The following is a 16,990-nucleotide window of genomic DNA, read 5'->3' as shown; positions in this document are numbered from 1 at the left end:
AAGAGGTGCAGCCTAAACTTCCAATGTCGACACTTTTTAAAGGAATCATCGGCATCTAATTTTGTCTTTCTCCTCTAGGGATGGAAAGGAGCCATCGAGATCGGAAGCTGATCTCTCTCTCCCCCCTCCCCCCCCCCATCTCTTAGTTGTGGAGAGGGGGAGAGAAACCAAAAACAGAACACATACACACAAAAAACCCTCGAAGGAACTGGCGGTGTGGGTGTTGTCAGTGGCAGACGCCTGGTTGCGCGCGAGGGGGGAGAGGGAGGGCCCCCCGAGTTTGCGCTTGTTTGTTACCGTCGATCGTCTGCCTCGATATAGTGTTTTGTTTGTCTGTTCCCAGAATCCCTTCCTTCCTTTTCCCCCTTTAAAACGAATAAAATGAAATGAAAAAGAACCGGGCGGTTTTTCTCTCCGCTTCCCCGCGCCCCCAGCATAACCTGCACAGGCTGTGCTTCGCAGTGGAAAGAGAAGGCGCAGACAGGCGCTGCGAACTCCGGAGTCACTCCAGACGCGCACCTTGCACAAACGCTCCTGGACTAACAAATAAACGAAAAGATGTCCTTATCTGGAATAGCTTGCTCTGAGAGTCCCTTACTTTTGGGAAGGGATGGAAAACCAGCAGCAACAACAAAAACACACCAAAAACTGACGGAAGGCTCGTTTTAGCAAAAGAAATCCCTTTCTCCTTTACCTCCTCTCTTAGCCCGAATGTGGATTTCTCGTTGTTGTCTTTTGCTTATTGAAACGGCGATCCTAAGCCCCGTTCCGTGTAGGATGTATATCCCGTTTCAATAAGCAGACCTGGAGGAACTACAGACTAGACTCCCAATCATTTTTAAAAAATAAATAAACACATTTTTAAAAAACGGTCCTGGGGACTAGAGTCATTCCACATGTTTGCCACACGCGTGTCCAATAAGGAACCAAGTAGACTTTCCAAATCCCATTCACTTGCTCTGTTCCCCTCCTCTCCAGGGCAGGCGCGGAAGTCTGGCTTGCGCGTGGGAATCGAATTCACGCCATTTTCCCGGAGTAGCAACAACTCCAGAGCCCAGCAAAAGTTGATGACCCCCCCAGGCCGAAACTTCCCAGCTCCGCATTGAAATGGGACGGGGAAATCGCCCCATTTCAAAGGGGGTTGTCAAAGTAGTGGATTGAAACCCTTGTAAGCAGTGGCCTGATTCTTCCCCAACATCGCAGACAAATAATAATAACGATAACGATAATGATAATGATAGACCGGAATTGAGTTTATTTTTGTTTTTTGTTTTAAAAAAAATGTGTTTGGGGGAGCTGGAAATAAGACTCCTATTAAGCGACTTTTTATTGCCTCGTAGATGATAGATTCCTTAGTTATTTTGGTGTACATTAAAATTTAAATTTTTCAGTCATATATATTTATATATTTATATCTATATACATATATAGAATGATTGGCCAGGCCTATTTTTTTTTTTTTATATATATATATTTTTACAGTCCTGCCAGGCCTCCGAAGAAATGTTGCCTTCAGTCCAATCAAAGATCCGCCACTATTCCCGTAATTCAATCCGCAGCAGCAACGGAATTTTAAATAAGTTTCTTCCTTTTGGCGTGTCTATATATATATATATAGACACGCCAAAAGTGATTGTCTCTCTTCGGCTTGTGTTTGTGTGTGTGAGAGGGGGGGAGGACAGATCCGAGGGGCTTTTCCCCCTTCCCAGGCTCCCCCCCCCCCCTTTTGTAAAGGGCCCTAGATCTTTGGAAGTCTCTGAACGCGTCGCTTTGACCACCGTGCAAAGACGTCTCTTGCTTCGCTGAACAGGCTCGCCTCGCTTCTGCCTTATTGTTGCTTTGTGTGAGTGTGCGTGTGTTTTAGCTTTGCACGGTCCTAGGAAGTTCTTTCCCGCAAGGCGCGGCTGTGGCGGCGGCAGCAGCGGCGGCGGCGGTGTCGTGCAGTTTCCTCACGTGCTTCTTCAAGTCAAAGTTCCTGCAGAAGCCCTTGCCGCAGGTGACGCAGGTGAAAGGCTTCTTGTCGTTGTGCGTGTGCATGTGGAAGGTCAGGTTGTAGATCTGGTGGAAAGCTTTGTTGCAGATGGTGCACTTGTACTGCTTCTCGCCGCTGTGGGTCAGTTTGTGGTTTTTATAATTCCCTGTTCAGAGAGAAGGAGGAGGAGAAGAAAATTATGGGATTGCGGGGGGGGGGGGAGTACGTTAGTTTCAAGGGGAATCGTTCCCTGCCATCGACACGCACGCAGGCACACATACACACACACCAAACACACACATATTTTTTTCTCTCTCTCTCCAGATACACCCCCCCACCTCACTGGAGCAACAAGAGTTTCTGCGGCGGGGCTTCATTAGGAAGCGTCCTGCAAGGGGCAGTCAAGAAGTTGTCAAACTCAGTCTCCGTCAAGGCAGAGCAGCATGCAACGGACGAATTAAAAAATTAGAGGCAGGGTCAGCGTCCTGACCCGGAGCAAATGGGAGAACCTGGATTAGGAAACCCCCACCACCACAAAAAATAGAGGGTAAGGGGGTAGAAGGCCGGTTCTAATTTAAAGTTGGAATTTTCTAGGCAGGGGAGAATCGGCCCAGGCTCTTCCGAAACTTTATTTCCCCGTTTTGAGAAAATACCGTGGTCCCCCCCTCACCTCAAAGGCAAAGGCCCACCTGCCCAGCACAAGTTAAGCGCTTTTAAAGCGCCGTGGATTTCCAACGGTAGATCGTGAAGAAAGCTCTCCGGTTAGCAATCAGCGGGAGTTTTCGTTTAAAGTGCTTTCGTTTCGGCTGGATCGCGCCCTAAGTGGGCTGAATTCATTTTAATCGCTGTTAATAACAAGTGACGGGTTTGAGCTAGTCTTTCGTGGCAGCCCCAGGGCAAAGCCCCCTAAGGACGTTTAAGGGAGGGAGGGAAGGGGTCATCTCCTAGCAGCAGCCTCTAAATACGATAAATACGGCGGTTACTTTTTCTTTTCTTTTGGAACGCGAGAGAACCGCAAGATTCCACTTGGAACCTTCACAACTTTCTGTTTGGAACCTTCGCAACGTTCTGTCTGGAGCCTCATGCTCCGCGGGGAGCAGAAATTGACCAGACGCCTTGAAACCGGCGGGTAATTCTTATATTTCGTCTATCCACCACCACACGTGCTGTTTCCAAATTGTGCTTCCAAATAAAAAATAAAATAAAAATATTTTCCTCCTTAATTCGAAATAACATTATACTTCGAATAATAACGAAACCAGTTTCCTCATCCGGAAACAGAAGTATCCTTATACCCCTGCTTTTTCATTATTTATTTTTAGCAATCATTAATAATTTTCATATCCACACAACTTCTCCCCCACTCTCCCCCCGCCACCAGCAGAAAAGCCAGAAACAAAAGCCACCGGTTTTTTTATCCCAGATACCTTTTTGATGAAATCCTTTGCCGCAAAATTCACACACAAAAGGTTTGTAGCCAGCGTGGATCCTAATGTGAGTGTTTAACGTGGAACTTCTGTTGAACGCTTTCCCGCACTGGTTGCACTTGTGAGGTTTTTCCTGTTGGGCCGGGGAGAGGACATTTTAAAAGAGAGAAAGAATCAAGGGTGGGTGGTTTTTTAAAAAAAGAAATAAAATTTTATTTTGGTGCCGAGCGCATAAACACACAGATCTGACCCTCAGGTCTTTCCCCCCTGCCCCCGTACCTGCGTGTGGATGATTTTGTGTCTGCAGAGAGTGCTGGCTTGGCGGAAGCCCTTCCCGCAGACTTTGCACACGAAGGGCCGGGCTCCCGTGTGCACCGGCATGTGGCGGGTGAGGTTATAATGGGCGTTGAACACCTACGAGGGAACACAAAACACGCAACTTTGGTCAGCCGCAGGAGAGCTTACCGGCGCGCCTCCTCCTCGCCTGGTCGCCCTTCATCCGGAGTGGCCAAAACACGGATCCAAAGGGGACGAGGAGAGAGAGTTTCGTTCTGAATATACAGTTTATACACACAGTTTAAACGACCCTCGGTTAAACTATAGTTCTGCGGCTGCCTGGGTAAACCCATTGGATCCTGACTACCTACCGCTCAGCCTCGGCGCCACCGCGCAAACACACGTACCCACAATCTGTAAAGTGTGAACAAAACTCACGAGCGTTTCATTTTGTGCTATTTTTAAAGCGCGTCAGGTGCACCAGTGATAGGCGATGTACGGGGCACCGTAGCGACACTATGGCTCTCTTCCGCAGGTGGTTTTTACACATCGTACATCCGCTATGAACCGGGAGACCCGTTTCCGTTCTCAGCTCTGCCACAGATTTACCGGATCCCCCCCCCCCCCGCCGTGACTTTGGTAAACTTAATCACAGTAGCCTGGTTCTCTAATGGTGATTATGAAGTGTCTGGGAGGCATGGAGCAATTGGGAAGGAGCTAACCCCTCCCTTTCAAGATTATTAAAATGCGCTGAACTTTTTAAAAGAAAAAATATTATTATTAGAGTGAGCTGAGAGAAGCGTTCTAGGAATGAGGGCTCCCTCCTGGCGCGCGCAAAGAGCCGGAGCGGGTTTTTTATAGCGGGCGCAGCCCTGTCCTGGCTGCCCCCACGGGTTCTAGAGCTAAGAGCGCGCCCCCTAGCGCGAGCACCTTGCTCCTGCATACCTTGCCGCACACCTCGCAGGTAAAGTTCTTGGGCTTCCCGTCGGCCGCGCCGCCCCCTCCAGCGCCTGAGACGCCGCCACCGACGCCGACGCCCGCTTTGCCGTGGTGATGTCCCTTGGCGCCGTTCCTTTCCCCGGCCAGGCCCGTGTTCTCCTTCATCACTTGGTCCAGCTGCCCGGGGAGGCGCTCCTTGTGCGGGTATTGCGCGTTGGGGAACTTCTCCGACGGGGCCAAGGAGGCCAGCTTGGCGTTATCCAACAGGAAGAGTTTCTGGTGAGCCGAGAGGGCGGCTGCGGCGGCGGCTGCGGCTGCAGCGGCCGCGGCGGCGGGGCTTTGGGAATGGAGCAGGCTGGAGGTGAAGAGCTGCCCGTGGAGGATCTCCGACGGGTGGTACGGCGAGGAATCCAGGTAGTTGAAGTAGTAGAGGCTAGATCCGTTGGCCGGCATGGCCAGCGCCTGGTTGATCACCTGCGGCTTGATCACGCGCGTCGTGGCGGGCAAGGAGGCCTGGCCCAGGGTGCTGCTGCTGCTGCTGTTGTGATGGTGGTGATGGTGGTGGTGGTGATGGAGGTCCCCCTTGCAGCACAAGCCGCAGCCGCCTTTGCAGAAGCCGCCGGCCGTCGAAGCTGCGCCGCCCGCCAGAGCCGAGCCGCAGTTCCTCAAGCTACTTTTCCACAGCTCGGAGTAGTTGAGCAGCGCCTTGGGCGAGGGCGCCTCGTACCCGGGCAGAGGCTGCATGGGCGCGATCACGCACGGGATGGGCGAGCAGAGGCTCAGCAGCTTCTTGCCCGGAGACTCGCTGCGACGCGCCTCGAAGGCGGCGGCGGCGGGTTTGTGGTGCTGCTGCTGCTGCTGCTGCGGCTGGTGCGGTTCGGAGCTCTTGGCCATGATTCTCTCTATGGAGAAGGCGAGCGTCTTGGCCGGGTTGGCCGCGCCGTTGCGGACGCAGGCGGGAGGCATGACCGTCTCCAGCGGAGCCGAGGAGGCCATCTCGGGTGGGGGAGGGAAGGAGACCCGAACTGGAGATGAGCAGCCGGATCTCGCCCATAAAATAGATCTATAGATATAGATATATATATAAATAAAATGATAACAACAATTAAATTTTTGTTGTTGTTTTTTTAAAAAAAAAACAAGGAGAAAAGGTGGGAAGAAGGCGCGCGTCAAATCACAGTTTCTGCCGAGTTCCTCCTCCAGCTCAGCATTCCAGAAAAGCCAGGAGACAAATCAATTTAATAAGCACCTCTCTCCCCCTCTCTCTCGTCTCCCCCCCCACCCCATCCTAGCATCTCCTCCCCCATTTACATTCAAATGAACACAAGAACAACTGCGCGCGGGGAGACCAGATTGCTGCTCATTAAGCGAGGAAGAAAGAGAGCGAGAAAGTAGCAGGCAAACTCCCCGTCCCTTGCGGAGTGGGCCTGCATTTGAGAAGAGACGCGAGGGAGGGGAGTAGCGAGGCAGGGAGGGGGGCAGAGAAAACCCCAAGCGCAGCCCCAGCCCCTGCGGATCTTTCTTTCGGGTCCCACTAGGGTGTGTGGGGGGGGGGTGAGAGAGAGGGGGGGGAGAGGAAGGAGGTGGGCAGCCTGGCCTGGGAAGAGTTACCTTTTCCCCCCTTTGCCCGACGCCGCCGAGGAGACGCATCCAAGCACCGCGGTGCGGCCGCGCTGTCAGATTTGGATAGCCAGCATCTTCGCGAGCGTCAGATCGCTGTCTCTTACATTTAAAGCTGACATCACATGAAGTCACTTGGAGCAGAATGACATGGGATTTGGGCCACCAAGGGGGGGGGGGAGGAGAGAGCGAGAGGGAGAGAGAGAATTTCTTTTCCCAGCCAAACGTTCAGCAAAGGTCTGGACTGAAAGAGGGGGGGGGGTGAGGAAGGAGGAGGATGAGAAATGTATCCCCCTCTCTCCTCCAATTTAAGACACACCCTTGGTTTTCCTTGCGCAAGAGAGAGAGAGAGAGAGAGAGAGAGAGAGAGAGAGAGAGAGAGAGAGAGAGAACCCTTCCAAGCGGGAAGGAGGGATAGAAGATTTGGGGAGGGGGAGTAACTTGCCAAAGGAGAGAAAGAGAGAGAGAGAGAGAGAGAGAGAGAGAGAGAGAGAGAGGAGTCGTTTTGCATGTGGCAAATTAAGAAAGGGAAGTGAGATTCGCAAGTTGGGTGCAACGCAAGCGTGCAGTTAGAAAAGCCACCCCGAGAAAGCAGAGTTGTATTTAATTTAACAAAAGTGTGCGCGCGGGGTGGGGAGCTGGGCAGGGAGAGAAAGAGAGAAGAGGAATTTTTAAAATGATGATTCAGCTCTTCCCCCCCCCTCTCTCTCAACCCGCCGCCACCCCCCAACCCCCGGCTCCAATTTAGGCAACCCGTCCACAATCAGATCCCTTGCAAAAGCGAGCCGGGAAGATCAAGTGACAATTTATGAAAGATCAGCCCACCCCACCCCCAGCCGCAAGAGCGCGCATCCGATGAATAGCGGGTCTATTAATGAGGTCCTGGCGGCCTTAATGCGAATTAAAACTTAGTTGAATGCTGCTGGCGCTCAGATTCCCTAGACCGGCCGCCGGGCTCCTGCCAAAAGCCGAATATCGCCATTCAGATAAACAAACAAGCAAACAAACCAATTCACAAACAAACAGAAATCGTTCACTTGTGAGATGTGATTTATTTATTATATATATATGGACAAAATCCCCTTTCTGCGAAGGTGGTTGTTTTTGTAGAAACGAAGCGGAGTGAATTCTGTTTTTCTCCACCTCCCTTGACTGGTTGTTGTTGTTAATTGGTTTATTTCCCACCCTGAGATTTTGAACAAATCGCGATGGCAATTTAACTTTCTGTCATGGAGTTTGCAAGGATCAAAGGAGGAAGAGAATTTGGGGCAGTGGCGGTGGTGGAGAGTCTCAAGCAACTCCGGAATCCGACCTCCAGGTGTCCGGAGCTTGCCTAATACGGAGTGTGTGCGTGTTTGTTTGGTAAGAGAAGGAGAGAGAAATTTTGTCCATTTCCCACCTGGTTCCTGAGGGCAGCTCCGGCTGCTGCTCTGGCCGAGCTCCCGAGCGATGGAGAGCCTGCCTCGAGGCTGCTTGAATAGGGAGAGACACTATAGCGCTGCGTGGCACCTGATTTTCTGTTCCTAAAATAAAGAGAAGGGATTATTTGGAGGGGGCGAGAGAGAGGGAGGGAGGGAGGATGACAAGAGGGGTTTGCAAAGTAGGTAAAGCAAAGCATGAAAGGCATCTCTCTCTCTCTCTCTCTCTCTCTCTCTCTCTCTCTCTCTCTCTCTCTCTGTGTGTGTGTGTGTGTGTGTGTGCGCGCGCGCGCGCGCAGTTCTTTAAACAAAACTCACTACCCCAACTTGGGAGGAATTCCGCTTTTTGTGTGGTGCTAACAAAGGGCCCCAGAAAAAGAGAGAGAGAGAGCCAGAACGCAGCCGCCGCCCCTCTTTGCGGCGTGGGTTGGGGCTTTTTTTTTGGGGGGGGGGTCTGTTTTCAGATCCGCTGTTTTCACCTGCGAAGCACAACAAGCCCTTCTCAAGGAGTCCCGGAGCACAACACCCAACTGGCCGAGCTGATGGAGGCCGCGGGGAGAAAAGGGGGGAAGGAGGGGGGGGGGAAAACGAGGGTCAGACAAGGAGTAGCAAGTTGGAGGGAGCGGGGGAAAGGCAACGCTTTTTCACACAGCGTTTTTGTCCCGCAGACCTGGCCTCCTTCTTAAGCAGCGCTTTTGCTCTCTTGCCGGAGAGATAAAAGGCAGAGCGCAATCCATCCAGGACTCCTTTCTCCCGCTCGGCTTCGCCCTTCTGTTTACACGTCCCCCCCTCTCCCCCCCCCCGCACTCCAGCAGCTATATCGAAGGAAATGATGGACGCAATTATGTTAGAGAGTGGGGAAAGTACTGCTGTCGTTGGACTTGGGTCAGCCACAGGATCACTCCCCCTTTCCCCTTGCTCTCCTGAATTCGTGTTCCTCCCGGACACGTGGAGCGCTCGGCCGCGTGGCCCCTTCCTTGCGCTTCCACGTTTCTAGTCCTCAAGAACTACGCGCTGGGTCAAGCGGGAGAAACATGCCTGAGGCCCTTCCAAAGCTAAGCGGCTGCAAACGGATCGCACCACGCGCGCGAGACAAAAGTGTAGGCTTCTTACGTGGGAGGACGCCGGATAGATCCACGAGACTTGCTTCCAGAGAAGCGTATTGCGATCGGAGTGCAAAATCGAGGACCTCCCCGGAAACATAGGCAGAGAAAATTATTTAATTAATTACAGAAGATCAATGGACAATTGGAGCTTAGTTCCAATTGCATGTGTCCTGGATGAAGACGGAGGCCTAAGGGCGCCTTTTTATTTTATCGTATAATTTTATTTTATTTTATTTCATTTTATATTATTTTATTTTCGAAACCGCAAGGCAGCAACGCGTCTGGTCTCTAGTGTAAGATGCTCGCTGTCTAAATTCGTAGAAACTGGGGTGGAGGCGAGCTCGCTTTTCGCGAAAGCCACCAGACCAAGCGAGGTCATCATATTAGGGAATAGTTAGCACGATCCCTGATGCGGAGTTTGCGATTGCCAGCGAAGACACCAAAGCTGAAATCTTCTGAGCCGCCCTCGACATAGTGACCTGGCAGTAAGCTCGGTTTTGAATAGCAAAAATAGAGGAAATATTTGCGGACTTCTAACTGTGGATCGCTGTGACGACTCTCATTTTACGTACTCATAAAAAAGAGGACGTGTCCTGGAAAAAAGAGGACATCTGACAACCCTAGTAGACACCTGCAGGATTGCAACGGGAAATCTAATGCTATTTAAGTAATAAATCTGCATAGAACTGTGCTGTACTATTCCTTTCCGAGGTCAACTTGGAGTGTGTGTGCTTGTGCGAGCGAGAAAGCGAATATGGCAGTCTCAGTACTTCTGCCTGTAGTATGGGCGTATTCACGGAAGAAGATCCCAGCTGGTTCAGGCCAGCGACCCATCTAGTCCAGCCTCCTCTTCTTCTCACAGTTGGCCAACCCATGGAAGACCTGAAAGCACCCACACAGGAGCGCTCCCCCCATAGACAACTCCTGGAAACTGGTACTGTATTCGGAAGAAGTCTCTCCCAGTGGAACTGGAACAGAGTCATAGCGGCCAGTGGCTTTGCCTGCTTTCATTTGCTCACCTAACCGCAGCCTCATCTCTGGATATTTATTTGTTCTTTGCATTTGCATGCCGCCTTTCTGCTAAGGCACCCAAGGCGGTTTGCAAGTTTATGTAAATATGTGACAAAGCGATTCACGGAAACAGTGAGGACCATCATCACTTACACTAGCGTGGTTGGCTCGTTCTCTTTCTCTCCCACCCGCCACTCTTACTAGCCAGTTCCCAAAGGGCTCCACCTGTTCCGGCCTGGGCCCCTGCGACCTCCGCTTTAACCACCCGCTCCCCTGCGACGAAGCTTTGAATTCGAAAAGCCCCAGCCCCAACTTTTGGCTGCCAAAGCAGCTCCTTGGCTTCCGCCAGAGGATTTAATTAGCCTCCCAAACTTCTCTGTCTCTCTCTCTCTTTCTCTCACTCACTTTCTCTCTCTCTCTCTCTCCGCCCGCCTTTAACTTCGCCCGCCGATTCTACCGAGCGGAGGGGTTGGGAACTCTTTTACACCTTGCCACTCACATGTTAATTAATCTCTATCTAACCCTAATTGCAGCTTATTCAAGCACCGCTCAACAGCTCACCCACACAATAAACACGGCGCGTACTTTTATCCGTCTTACTCCACGCTAACACGTTGAGTAATTAACTCCAGTACCAACTAATAGTGCAAACAAATATTTTCTGTAAACGAGATGATTTGAGGCAGGAGGGAAGCGGGCGGCGGAGACGGCGAGGCGAGGTGCGACTGCTGTGCCGGGTCACCGGCGCTAAATCCCCCCCCCCCAGCCTCCCCAAAGCCTCCCTTCTCGTCAGCGATCACTTCCCTCCCAGGCGCGAGAGTCTCTTCTCCCCACCATTTCCAGGCACCGTTCTTTTTCTTCTCTGTTCCCTCTTTTCTTTCCACCACTTTTCTGGTCTGCATCCCTCCTTCTTCGCCTCTCTCCGTCTTTTGCTTAATTTTTCGTTTCTTTCTCTCCTATTCCTGGTCAGCCTCTCTCCCTCCCTCCCTCCCTCCCTCCCTCCCTCCCTCCCTCCTTCCTTCCTTCCTTCCTTCCTTCCTTCCTTCCTTCCTTCCTTCCTTCCTTCCTTCCTTCCTTCCTCTTTCTTTCTACCCTTTCTCCATTCCTTCTGGGTTTGTACTTGGCTAGGATCGATACCTTCTGCATTAGCTCCAGACTTTTATTCAACAGGGTTCAGATAGAAACGCGCACACACACTCTCTCTGTCTCCCATCCCGCTCAGTAACGCGCAGCCGTCTCTAATCCCGATATTCTCCAGCGAGAAAACTTCTCCTAGGACTAGGAGAGGATCGCGCGCGGGGGATCCGCCTGCGCCCTGCTGCCGGAGCACACGCACCGCGCAGTCCCTGCCCACCCGCGTCCGTGGGGCGCTCTGCTCTCTCCGCGTCCGCGATCTCGGGTGGGGGATCAGTTTCCTCCTCCTCTCGCCTTGCGCTGGCGTATGGTGGCGCCGCCGGTAACTGCACCGCGCAAAGCATTCCTCCGAAGAGCTGGCCAGGCCTCGGCCCGCAAAACGAGACGGGATGGTGCCACGCCGCGCTTTCTTCTGTCCTCTAAACGCGCACCACGCTATTTTTACGCGCTCTGCTGGCTGCTACGGCAGCAGGACAGCGTGGGAAGCAGCCAGCGACAGGCTCCGTTTTTCCGGCCTGGCTCGCGGTGGCTGATCCGCTTTCCTGATCTCCGATGGGAGCGTGGAACCGCCGCTTTCCAACCGGACCAGGCGGCCCCAGAAGCGCCTCCGCGCGCGGTCGAGGAGGCTCCTGCGCGCGGCTGGCGGTGAGCGAGGTTTGCCCCTCGGGCCTTCTCGGGTGGAGGTCGGGGCTTGGATCCTGGCTTCAGCCCACCCACTCCAGGCAGACACAGGGACCATCTCTCCCCGATCCTCCTCCCCAGCCCTTGATTCGGAGCGAGGAGCTGCCTCTCGGCGTGGCCTCCTCTCTCCGTCTCTTCCTCTCTCCCTCCCTCGCAGGCTACCTGGGATCCGGTTTGAGGGACTACCCGTTCACGTAATGTCAGAGGAGCCCTGCTAGGTCGGGCAGGTCCATCTAGTCCAGCGCCCTGTTCTCACAGTGGCCAACAAGATGCTCCTCTCCGCTTGTGATCCTCCCCAGCATACTGCCTCTGACAGAGGCGGCGGCGGAGGAACCGTGCCTTGCCCCCAAGTGAGAAGCGCCAGCCCGATCTCCAAGCTTGTTGTGGGGGAAGAGAACGGCATGACCTCCCCCATGAAGGGGAACGAGGCATTTAAATTGCTCCAGTGTGGGCATGAATAATAGAATCAAAGAATTGTCAAATAATTGACCACGACGGTCGTGTACTTCAACTGCCTGCAGTGCAGGGATCTTTTGCCCAACGTGAGGCTCGAACCCACGACCCTGAACTGGAGCCTGAACTGGGATAAGGGTAGTGACTGACCAGATATGACCAGATAATAAAGCAGTTTGGGAAACGCATTTTTAAATAGCTTAGCAGAACAGCCGAGCTATTGACTACCTGAAGGAGAGGGTGTCTCTGACCACGGGCAGATTGCGGCCCAGTCCCCACCCGCAGCTGACTAGTCACAGTCCGCACAGTCCACATAACCGGGAGGAGGAGGAGGAGGAGTTAGGGGGCGCGGGAGAGAAGGATTTGGTGTTAGAAAAAGGGGAGATGGGTGGGAGCTTTTCTTCTTGACGTCCCACAACGTTTCGCTTTTCTCCCGCAGATAGGGACTAAGTTCCCTGAATGAATAGCTCCCGCCCCGCCCCAGTTTTGGTCCTTGGTACAAAACCGGTACAGAGTAGACCACTGAGAATCGCAGAGAGGCCTGGTTTTTGCCTTGCATTTTTGCGGTTGTTCTGTACCTCAATATTTGTAATTAAATAAAACGCCTGTGCAGGAATAGGACCGCAGACAGCTGCCTTATACAGTGGTACCTCGGGTTACATATGCTTCAGGTTACATACGCTTCAGGTTACAGACTCCGCTAACCCAGAAATAGTACCTCGGGTTAAGAACTTTGCTTCAGGATGAGAACAGAAATTGTGATCCGGCGGCGCGGAGGCAGCAGGAGGCCCCATTAGCTAAAGTGGTGCTTCAGGTTAAGAACAGTTTCAGGTTAAGAACGGACCTCCGGAACCAATTAAGTACTTAACCCGAGGTACCACTGGGTCAGACCACTGGGTCCAGCTAGCAAAAGCGTCAAGATAGAAGATGTTGGATTTCAGCTCGCCTAGCTCCCTGGGGCTGATGGGAGTTAGAGCCCAAAATCTTAGCGGAAGAGCATTTCCCCCATCCCTGCAGCGAGGCAAACCACCGCCACCACCAAACCAACTCTTATCCAGCGTTTTGCAGCAGGGCTATCTATATTCTGGAAACAATAAAATAAATGGCACGGCGCCATTTCACCACCTCCACGTATAGAATCCTTAGCATTTATAAAGAGCCGAATTCTGTGCAACGTTGGAAGCATTTCCACAAATCCTTGCGACAATCCCGCGAGGTAGACTAGTGTCCCCACCCCTCTCCTCGCTTCTTCGAACTGCAGCTGGGAAACCTGAGAGATAGCGGCTTGTTTAAGGCCACCGAGAGAGTCTGAGCCAGAAACCTCATTTCTTCTAAACACCTTCCTTAGCCCTGGCAGGAGCGCGCGCCTGTGTGTTTCCATCTCAGCAGAACGCGTTGCTATGGTCGCTTGGAGAGGGAAACCACCAAACCATAGGAGCTAACTCCTAGGGGCAGAGGTCCCTTAGCCCCTCCCCAATAATTATGGAAGGGGCCGAGCCCTCCCCCCCCCCAGTTGATGGCCATTGCCATTCAAACGGTGTGGGTAAGCCCCGTCATGTGATCCATTATGTGGGGAGGGGCTTTCCTGGCACCCCAATATTTTATTCAAGTTTGCACCCCTGCACTAAACGAAGGCGCACCACAGACAATGAACACCAGGAGCTTCTTTACCCAGAGCCTGTATTGTCTACACGGACTGGCAGCAGCCCCCCAGCATTTTCAGGCCGCCGAACCAGTGGCCTTGCTCACAGGGTGATGCGCGCCTCGCAGAATACAGAATAGGACAGGCATAGGCAAACTCCGGCCCTCCAGATGTTTGGGACTACAATTCCCATCATCCCTAGCTAACAGGACCGATGGTCAGGGATGATGGGAATTGTAGTCCCAAACATCTGGAGGACTGGAGTTTGCCTATGCCTGGAATAGGAGAAAACAGTGATGACGACTCACAGCGAAACAGCTTCTCCAAGGAATTGCACACACGTGTGTGAATGTGAATCCTGGAGTCGCCCTCTTCACCTCCCCCCGCTCTCTCCAACGAGCCTCCCCAGCCACCCGCGCTCACCCCGGAGTCCCCCAAAGTCTAAAGACACGATCAGCCCTTTGGGTAGCATCGGATTCCACCGGAACCTTCGGGGCCCAGAGGGATGCGCAAGGTGCAGGGGGCGGATGGGCTCCTCGTGCCACAGAAGCGGCCCCATTGACAGAGGAAGGCGCAGAGGCTTCGCCTCGCGTGGAAAAGGAGATCCCACGTTTATCCTCTGAGGGAAGTGAGGGGCCTTCAGACTCAATGAGCCCGCACCCAAAAGAGGACCTTCTTCTCCCAGCCCCTCCTAAGATTCAAGCAGTTGGGCGAGGCAGGAATCAAGATTCAATCCGGCTTGGCATTTGGACAGGTCCGGCTCTCAGCTGCCTTAAACCGGCCATCAAACCCACTTGAAACAGAAATAAAAGTTTTTTTCTCTCCATCCCACCAGCAAAAGTGTGTTATATGTTGCCTTAAAAGCTCCCTCCCCTTCTCTCTCTGCGATATCCAGACAGAGCCAGTGCCCACTCGGTTCAATGGGGACTTATTCCCGAGTGGGCGAAGCTACTTCGGAGCGAGTCCGGTTGAGCGGGACTCCTCCCTTCGGAATAAGCAGGCGCTTGGTCGCGCGGCTAGGACTTTGCGGGATGCTGCTCGTCTGGCCTTGAGTCTGGACCGCCTAGAATGGAAACCAAACCCCTCCAGCGCAACCAACTTTGTGCGCATAGGTCTTCCTATTAGTAAATCCCATCGAGCTCAACACGGCTGACTCCAAACTCCAGGTTGCAGCCTTCACTATTTGCGCCTGACCAAGGATGCGCCTAGGCGCGCGCCCGCGCTTTCCTGCGCCCTCGTCCTTCTTCATCCTCTTCCTTCACCTTTGCCAGGTATCCCGCAGTTTAAACTGCTCTCCCTTGCTTCAGCCGAAGGCCTCTTTGTCTGTCACAGGGGCTGTCTTCTCGACATAGAATAACAACGCATTATTCTTTTCTGACACTCTTTTGCGCACATATAATTATCACCCTCTGATTCCGACACCCCGCTTCCTAGTAGTTGTAGCAAATGCTACAACAACACCAGGCACTACTACTACTACTACTACTACTACTACTACTACTACTACTACGAAAGTCGACATTTAGTTCCTCCGTTCCCTGGCTTTCCGATTCCAAAGCAAGCACTTGGCCGGTGCAAGGCGCTAGTCCCTGCGGTTCTTTCCCAGTGGGCAATTATCGATTGGCTCCAGCCCGGGAGACCTGGGTTCCAGCGACCCACGCCTTTCCCCGTCGGGGCGCTTTTGAGTCCGGTGCCCACGTCCAGTCCAAGCCGGGGGAAAGTAAATAAAGCCCACCCCCAAATTTAGCCTCGCCGGTCGTTACCATCACGACCTTCACGCCTAGGGAGTGCGCTCAGCAGGTCTGCCTTTGAGATCGCTGACCCGCCAGGCTCCCGCGCCCTCCAGCTCAGAGAGGGAAGCCGGGCCGCCGCCTCCAGGGAGAGGCGATGGTGGGAGAAACATTCTTTCCGGAGCAGCGATGGGGTTTGCTTCTGAGCAAATGGCCTTTGAGGAGTGCCACCCCGACCTGCGCAACATACTAGGCAGCCCGATCCTATTCATGTTTACTCAGGAGTAAGTCCCACCGAGCGCACTCCTATAAGTGAAAACACAGAAAATTCTCGCCAACGTTCTGCAGAGCAATAAAGCATTTTTTTTAATGCCCAGTGTTAATTGGAGAGGGCGCGGGAGGGCTAATTGCTTAGTATGCTCCAATTTAGGATTTATTTTTTTTAAAAAAGTCTGCAATCCTAAATACACTTAACAGTGAGAACTCATTCCGGGTAAAGACGAGTTGAATCGGGAAGCAAATTCTCCCGACACATTTAATATAAACCAGAAATGAATGAATGTAGATGAGGAAAAAGTGTTTATCCAAACGAGTGAAAAAGAAGCTTGCATTAATTTTGGCGAATTTTGCAAATCTAACCATTTCGCACACCATTGAAGAGAAGTATATAAACAACTTTACATTTTGATGGGGATTTTATTTTTATTGTGAACATGCTTTTATTTCTTCAGCCCACAGATGAAGTAAAGGCGAATCTCTGCTTCCCAAAGTTCAGTTTTCTAAGAAAAATGTTAGCTTCTCCTGATCGGTGGACTTTAAATAAACTTCTTTTGCGCGGAGATTACTTTTATCAACGGTTCTGGGTGGAGAAGGTGGCTGCAAGTAAATATTATCTCAATAATACCCTGCAAGAGCTGGGCCGGCGAAGGCTAGCAATGGGAGGGAGGACCAAAGGGTGTCGGAGCGTAGGAATATAGATAGGAAAAGAGAGGGGAATGGGAAGGTTGAAGCTGCAGCCTTCTGCTGATTTACGGGGCTTGTTTATAAATACACAAACAAAGGATCAAGCTATAAAGGACATTACAGGGGTTTAAAAAAAAACAGCTAAAAAGAAAGATAAAAGAACATGAAATAATTGGAGGGGGAGAAAATGGAGGGGATCGAAGAGGTGGGGACGCAGAGAAGCTATAGTGATGACAATGGACGCTGGAAGAAAAACACACACACACACACGCTGGTGGTATTCTTCTTCTTGGCTTGGAAAAAAAAGTTGGGAAATATCTGGAGGGGAAGAGGACAAAAGGCTTTTAATTGCATGTCGGCTGGCAACCGGGGTGTGTTTAATCCAGTGTGGTGGAGTATATTCAGCATTTACACCCGGGGCAGAGTAAGAAGTCAGAGGCGTGTGTCTTCTTGTAATTGCTTCCCCAACAGGATTTTTCTTGGAAACCTCCGTCGAGCTGGTTCCCCGCTTCCCCGTCATTTTATTTCTCTTTCTCCCCCCCCCCCCCCAGCCGGCCCTTCTCTCCTCTCTCGGGAGCCAGCCCCTCCATAGGATGCAGTTTACTGGCTGCGAACTTC

The 16,990-nt window shown here is 52.2% G+C and overlaps 1 protein-coding gene across 1 annotated transcript; it reads right to left on the bottom strand.

Annotated features, from left to right (window-relative positions):
• Positions 1 to 1,232: 1,232 nt before the first annotated feature.
• On the bottom strand, positions 1,233 to 7,775 carry FEZF2 (FEZ family zinc finger 2). The gene is made up of 5 exons (XM_028719545.2): positions 7,634 to 7,775; positions 4,621 to 5,677; positions 3,679 to 3,813; positions 3,400 to 3,532; positions 1,233 to 2,138 (listed from the first exon to the last, which is right to left on the bottom strand). The coding sequence occupies exons 2-5, from the start codon at positions 5,608 to 5,610 to the stop codon at positions 1,861 to 1,863; spliced, it is 1,536 nt and encodes a 511-aa protein (XP_028575378.2). The 5' UTR covers positions 5,611 to 5,677; positions 7,634 to 7,775; the 3' UTR covers positions 1,233 to 1,860.
• Between the last annotated feature and the right edge of the window lie 9,215 nt (positions 7,776 to 16,990).

The sequence above is a fragment of the Podarcis muralis genome, chromosome 2 (genome assembly GCF_964188315.1).
Source record: "Podarcis muralis chromosome 2, rPodMur119.hap1.1, whole genome shotgun sequence".
NCBI lineage: Eukaryota > Metazoa > Chordata > Lepidosauria > Squamata > Lacertidae > Podarcis > Podarcis muralis.
Note: the sequence above shows the minus strand (reverse complement) of the source record. Positions and strands in the feature narration are given on the sequence as shown.